Source organism: Montipora capricornis, chromosome 12, assembly GCF_036669925.1.
Source record: "Montipora capricornis isolate CH-2021 chromosome 12, ASM3666992v2, whole genome shotgun sequence".
Classification (NCBI taxonomy): Eukaryota; Metazoa; Cnidaria; class Anthozoa; order Scleractinia; family Acroporidae; genus Montipora; species Montipora capricornis.
Window position 1 is genome coordinate 17,331,840 of NC_090894.1, and position 7,500 is coordinate 17,339,339.

General features: G+C 39.4%; 1 protein-coding gene across 2 annotated transcripts in view; it reads right to left on the bottom strand.

Moving 5' to 3' along the window:
• LOC138026023 (protein FAM133-like) overlaps positions 1-4,645 on the bottom strand; it is a 9,873-nt gene extending 5,228 nt beyond the window's left edge. The window contains exons 1-6 of one of the 2 annotated variants that reach the window (XM_068873199.1): positions 4,583-4,645; positions 4,413-4,475; positions 4,217-4,312; positions 1,825-1,905; positions 886-911; positions 83-151 (exon numbers count right to left, since the gene is read on the bottom strand). In XM_068873199.1, coding sequence (XP_068729300.1) covers positions 83-151; positions 886-911; positions 1,825-1,905; positions 4,217-4,312; positions 4,413-4,475; positions 4,583-4,613 — 366 coding nt within the window. In that variant the 5' untranslated portion in view covers positions 4,614-4,645. Of the gene's footprint in view, positions 1-82; positions 152-885; positions 915-1,824; positions 1,906-4,216; positions 4,313-4,412; positions 4,476-4,582 lie in introns of both variants that reach the window. The other variant, XM_068873198.1, reaches the window with a different exon arrangement.
• Between the last annotated feature and the right edge of the window lie 2,855 nt (positions 4,646-7,500).

Below are 7,500 nucleotides of genomic sequence, written 5' to 3' on the forward strand. Positions count from 1 at the left end.
AGGCCCCAAGAACACCTGCATATTTTTACTTGGGGAATGAATTACCTAACCCCTTGTGATAGAATAAAAAAAACGGACAAACCTTTGATAGCTGAACAGGTCCTGATGTTTCCTTGGACTTTTTCTTTCTCTTCCTTTTGCTTTTCTTTTCCTGCAAATGAGGGCATTCAATATAACAATGCCTTCAAAGGATTTTTTGGTGCAAAAATGCTGAATAATATAATTATCGTAATACTTGTGACTGGTTGAAACACGCTAGGTGGCAAGTTGCTGCAACTTTTCACGCTGAGTGACAGTGAATTTTTGTGAATATCTCTAGATCTGTTGCAACAACAAAATAAGTAAAAGCAGCATTGTCGCACTGTTAACAGTTTTATGACGTGTTGCTGCAATAAAATATGTACAATTGTATTAACGAACAAGTGTGTATCATTTATCTTCCCATGAGTCCTCAGTGACCCATTTGAAGGTCTGATGCTGAATGAGAAACTAGTTCACATTCCCCCTCATCGAGATAAATTACAGGTGCAACAAATAAGTGTCTTATCACAGCAACTTGTTTTGGAAGCAGTAGACACACAGTGACCAACCCCAGCAATGAGTTGCAGCAAACTTAATCAGAAAGTGCCTTGAGGTGACAAAATGAGATGACATAATTCATGTGTGACCATTGTGCTTTTCCACAGTGTGGAGGACCTGAAGTTTTTAGGGTTCTTCAACCCATTGACTGTTGAACTGACCCCACATTGACAAGTAAAATCATCTGGTGTTAGATGGAGTAAACTTCTAAAGCCTCACTTCTAGGAGTCTATGGGTAACCACACTTTTTATCATTTCATTTCTCGAATATCAGATATGACATCATATAAGGCAGTAATTCCAAACCTTTCTCCTTTTCCTCTTCTTTCTGTCTACTGAGATGGAAAAAAATTGAAAATCAAAGCAGAAGAGTAGCACCTTTTATGACTTCCCAAGTCAGCGCCACAGGAGAAAAGAGCAAAACTTATGGGAAAGGAATAATAGTGATAAAACTAGAAGTAATCAAGGATTAGCGAGAAGCATTCAATTCCCATTTTGTCATGGACAAGGCATTTGAAAGTTGTTCTATACTTTGGGGAGAATTGTCTTGTACCATTTTAGAACTAGTATTTATTCAGGAGTGAAGATATCACACCGTAAGTATTTTCTTGTTGCTAATTGTGTCCCCAATTAGTTACCTGTGGCGCTAGGACGACAAGACACTTAAAATGTATGCATGCTAATAATTTTATTAAAACTTTTTATTATGGAATGCATGTGTTATAATGCAATATCAGTTTTGTTGCATATCAGTGGCCTTTCTTGCTGGATTAACCAAACAGCGTGATTCCTCAGTGTGTACAGCATGGGGTACTAATGCAGGACAGTCACCCATCCACGTATTAACCCTGCCCTACAGGAATTGACTTCCTTGAGCCCGTCATAACAGTACACTGTATATGACATGAGATCAAGGCTATTTGTGCCACAACAAGATGGTGTCCAAATGTTGAGATCCCGCAGATTTGACAGTCGTTATCCGAGAAGACTTGAAAGTCTAACCATTTGCAGATGTAATTACCAAGGCAGCACTTTCTCCTCAGTTCTTTCAAGACACTGAGTCAAACTCACAACCTCCTGCATGATAGCCCGATGCTCAACCAACTGGCAGTGGTTACTTTGCCAAATAGCAGTGGTTACTTTGCATTGAAAGATAACATTTTCTTCATCAGATTATCCAAGTGGATAACAGGCAATGGAAATCAAGTACCAATGGCAGGTAACCTTACCCATTGTTAGACTAACCTGAGGAGTCTGAGCCAGAGGAGGTTGATGATTCAGATGTTTCATCAGATGTATTGCTTCTCCTTCTTTTCTTCCATTTTCCTGAAAAGTGAGTAGAAAGCCTTACCAGTTAAGATTTTTGGGAGTCAAGCCATGAAACATGGTTGTTTATGATAGAATATAATGAGATACTGTATTTTCTGAACTGAAGATTACATGAACTGATTTTCATGAGAATGATCATTGCATTTACTACTCAAGTTGTTTCCTTATTTCCTAACTCTTCCCCTCACAGGATTAACACTAAGACTCTACTCTGTCTAAGGACAGATGATTACTGGTCAATGGGGGCCTGCTCAGGGACGGGAGGGAGAGTAGCATGTAACTGTCATGAATCCTCTTACATAAAACATAGTTAATAGAGGGGAATGGTTAGGAAGCTTGGCAAACATCAAAGGAGCAAACAAAGATGCCAAGATTTAGGTTGGAAAGTCCACGACCGTGCACAATCTTTTGTTTTGCGCTCATACACTATGCATGAATTACATAACCAACACGTTTCTATTGGTTAGTTCCTCAGTACAGAGTAAACAACTATTGTGTTTTGTGCACGGTCAAGGCCAGAAAAGAGAACAAAAACCTACAACAAAGAAAGTTGTCGGGTTTCATAACCATTCCCCTCTATTAACTATGCATAAAATCAGTATCCGTAATGTGCAGTTCAAACATGACATCTCATATTCTGTCATAAACTTTACCTCTTAAAATATAATATAAAAAAAATAGGAATTAACCAGTTCCTAGTTGGCTTGATAAGCCTAGACTTTTTTAGACTTCCACATAACTTAACTGCAATGACCATAGTCATTTGAAAAAAAAGTAGCTTGCAATAGAAAGTTACGATTTAAAGACCTCATATTTCTAAACTCTAGTCTAATTGCTTCATCGGGGTGACCTACACTGTATCAGTGATGATCCACCAGGGGTGATCTAAACTGTGCAATGATAGTGATCATGAGTATATCAGACAGACCAAACATCCATTTGGTACATATTTCAAGGAGCACTATGGTTTTGTCAATGCGTTTCTTTAAAACTGTCAGCAAACCACTCTTAATGAACAATGGTATTTGTTTTCCTGACCGTCCTTCTTTTTAAATAATTATCTTCACAAAGGTATTACTTGAAAATGCATCATTCGCACACACTTACACCATGGTTAGATAACACTAGTCGTAGAAATGTAAAAAGCAAACAAGTTGCTGAATTAAATCTCGAAACAACATTGATCTGTTTGATAGTTGAAAAAAACAAAAGGTGATTGCTCATTTGCTTGAGGTGTCATCAATTTGTCCAATTGTCAAAAGAAGACAAAGGGTTTTGGACAAGCATTAGCTCACAAAATATTTGGCTATATCCTGCTCCCAATGACTTTCTATCCGTGGAGGACTTTGTTTTCCTGCTGTTGTTCCAGTTCACTCTGATAAAATAATAGTTACGATTATCACTAGTCGAAAAGTTCTGAAAGATTTAAATGGAAGTCGTGGCATGAATCTGGTGCGGCATGCACACTGTGGCAATTACTTTCTGTTTTCTTTTTCACTGTGGCATACCACGTTTCACTTGCTGCGGCGTTCGGCCACGCCCGACCAGGACGAGGTTGAGGAATTTATCCTGCCTCATTGAAATCACGGCAGAACCCTTCGCCAAAGACGGTTTCACCGCGTGCCAATGAGTAAATACTTTCGGGCGGTACTGTATTTGCACTGTATTAAAAGAAAAGGACGCTAATTACTGTTAATAAGCGCGTCCTTTCCCTTTTGCAATATGACGTGTCGAGATACCCGGCAGCCGGGAAGTGCTTTCAAAAAACTAGATACCCGGCAGTCAGAAATAAATTTTGACCAATTTTCTCCAAATAGCTTGCTTAATTCCTCTAAGAACATAAGATATTTGTTTAGAAATCTCAAGCGATTATAAATATTGCCTTGGGTTAAAAGCAGAAGCGACTATTGAGCTTGGGCATAGAGTAAAATCTCAATGTTTTTGAGACTTAGAAAATATTCGAGTTCTGACACAACTCCTGATGAATATCCACAGAAATTACCAACGAAACCTCACCAGAGTATTTAGTGTTTGTTCAGAAATGCCAAGCGATTCTAAATAAAGGAATTAAGCGAGCTATTTGGAGAAAATTGGTCAAAATTTCTGACTCTTTTTTGAAAGCACTTCCCGGCTGCCGGGTATCTAGACACTTTCTTTGCAATAACCTTGGATCATTACACTGCATAGGTGTGTTGAAAAGTTGGGTCTCTTAATCGTAATCTCTAAGCCTTATTCAAATTTTTCAAACCGGAAACAACATTTGTTTCGGCTAAAAAACATGACCATGCATCGATCGATGAACACTTGCCTTTGCCAGACACAGGTGTTTTGCTCACGGAGGAGCTTGACGATGAAGAATCGCATCTTGACCGACCGCTATGTTTTCTTTTGTTCTTCTTCTTTTCTGTAAAACAGTTAAACCAAAAGCGTGCCACCTCGTAAAATTAGGCAGGCTTAAAGTTCAAAATCAAATCATTAGCTTGGGCTTAACTTTCATATACTACCTCGACTGTGTGAATTTTCTGTTAGATCGCGTTCTTTCGTGGATAAAATTTCACTTGTGTCACCTAACAGATAAAGTATCAACCTATCCATTAAATATGAATTTGTGAAGAGACACACGAGAAGTAAAAAGGGCGAGAACGTTGACTGAAAAGAAACTCTTGATCTTCACCCTGCTCCTTTTCCCCTTCTCTTTCCGCCATTTTGTACTATTCTGAGCCTTCTGAGTTTTGGCCAGCGGCAATGAGCTACCTTTGTACCTAGGTACTTCATGTATCCCCTATTATAGTGTATTTAAATTATAATGTATTCCCACGCGTATATTATAATACATTTAAATAATTAACCCTATATACCCATGTCTACCCTTACATACCCTTATAAACCCCTATATTTAAATACATAATAATAAGGGATACATGAAGTACTTACCCCTTTGTAGCCTAGCCTTTCGTATTCCGCCATTTTGTCAACAGAACTGACCTGGGAAAGGACTGGGTCGCACTTACCCAGGGTGCCCTAGGACGATTGGCGCCTACCAAAAAAACAAGCACACACCCAGCCCAGATCTTTCGCGGTCTAGCTCGATCTCTCAAAAGCGGGAAAAAAGCGCGGGAACCTGTCTCACTGTCTAGCAAAGAGCTCTAAGTAATGTTTATTATTCCGTCTTCTTCACAATTTTTCGTTCAAAACGTCGTTAACTGTACTTTTCTAATACAATAGGCTAATTTTTATCCTCAAAACTGCACACAGAAGGTTTTCGGAAACGTATTTGAAGTGTTCAAAAGGCTTACGCCGCTTTTAATTTAAAGGCCAAGTCGAAGCTTGGAAAAGTCGAAGTCGAAGCTTGGAAAAGAAATAACTTGGTAAGATTACAAGTTTACATTGTTTCTTTGACATAAAACAAAAGCAAATTCAGGTAAAATTTGACTAATCGATAACGGATTTGTAAAACCTCGACCGCCTAAATTAAATTTTGTGTCAGATTTTTCGCTGAAGGCGAACAAAAGAAATTAAAACAAGAATGCTTTGAAAAGAGAAACCCCGAAAGTAAGGGCTACCTGAAAGGATATATAGTTTACCATAGTTTGTTTTGATTAGTTTTAGCCGACTCCAGTGTTTCGGGGAGGTGGGAAATGGGAAAATTGCCCTTGTGAGAGGGTAGACTAGGAGTGGGGAGGGGTGAAAAAAGAAAGAAATGAGTTGTTGCATTGCAGACTTTAAAACCGTTCCATTCAGCTTTTAGGACGTAATAGTTTCATGATTATTTATTACTAGAGGCTAACATTGATTGATTCACAAGAGCCCATGAGTTGGAGCGAGCGACTCCCATATATTCCTGTCACGGCGTTTCACAGACCGATTTATTTTGAATGGGACTCCCGTAGGAGCCCGATGACCAATCACAGGAAACTAACTTGACGTCATAGCGTCACCGAACCGGAACTGCCTTTGTTGTTTTACGGCAAAGGTAGTCCAAAAATAGACTGGTCTGTAAAAATGCCGTGACATAGGCTTAGTATGGGAGTTGCTCGTTCCTATTCATGGGCTCCTGGTTGTAGATAATGGCTATCGGTAATAGCTTAAATTAAGAGCACCAGTTTCACTGTCTTCTTTTTTAGTGCTAACCACTAAGCCTTTATGAGATACCTGTAGTGGCCTACAGCACTAAGTCTTAGTTTCTTTGCCTTTTACTCAGTTGTTTTGTGGCGTGGAGTCATGTAGTCCTCAGAACATGGCTTTCTTTAGATGTAGATCTTGTCTTATTCCCAGCAGCTTTTAGGTGTTGAGCCATTCTGAGTAAGCCATATTTTGATCAGTACCCTTGTACCCCTCTGATATGCGCAATCTATGTAGTTCTCTGTGGTAGAGCTTCTCTTAGTTTTAATAACATAGTAGAGTTTGTTGCCTCCTAAGCTGCAACACTGCGGCTGTGCATATTAAGTCCAAGAGCAGCTGGATCACCTAGTTGGACCAATAACAGGAGTTCTGGCATTGAGAAATCCTAGAGTTCCTGGTAGCATACTGTTATTGCTGTATTATGAATCATTAATGAGACATCTTGTTCACCAATAACTTGTTAGGGAAAGGCTTTAGGGACAAATAAAGGATATTCTATTGAGAAGTTCTTCAAAGCCTTTCTATAGGTAAATCCACTCATCTTGCAATGATAGTAAACCAAGATACTTAAATGAGAATAAATGACTGCAGCCTCTAAGAGGCATTTGCACGCAGCCAATCTTTGCGTCTGTGTCAATTAACTGGGAAAGGGACAGAAATACATGTAATTAGATGCATGACGATTTTGATAAGGGTAACGAAGTGCTTCCTTGCTATTGCCTATTTCGCTGGCCTCGCATAACGCTAGGTTGAGTTTTCGTGGAAAAATGGTTAAATCTGAATTTTAGGGCGCGTTCGATTGACCCTATTCCGGAATAAGAATACGTGGAGTGATGATTTAAAACACTATGTGAGTGCAGCAACAAGGATGATAAAGCTATGATGATAGCATTTTAGCAGATGTTTGACAATATTAATATCAATCTCCGCAAAAACGAAGGATTTCGAACTTCTATTACATGTATTCCTATTCCGGAATACGGTCAATCGAACGCGCCCCAAGAGTCTTAAAACAGAATAAAAACTGGATTTTTTATAGTTACTGCTTGAGGTTTTCTATGCCTGTAGCTTTTGGAATGGAAAAAGTTCTGTTAAATTATTTCAAACTCCTAAAAATTCTTAGAATTTACCGATGTAGAAACACGTACATGACTTTATAGCACCTTTTGGTCTCGAGACCCTTTGAGCCTAAACCCACTGTTGAGATTTTTTCAAGGGTCTGGAAAAGGGATGGAGAAGACCCTCTCTCCTCTGCAGAGGTTCGGTTATCGGTAAGGCGTCAGGATGTGTCCGCTGTGCAAGGTGAGTGCAGGCGCAAGAAACGAGAGATTGATTGAGCGGTTTCTTTCTCGTTACCTCACTTTTTTTCCCCGCGTGTACCTCGTTCAGCGGATTCACCTCCTTGAGCCTCTGCGGAGGAGAGAGGAGAAGACCCAAGAAAAGGAACTGTTTAGGTAAGCTCGAGAATTT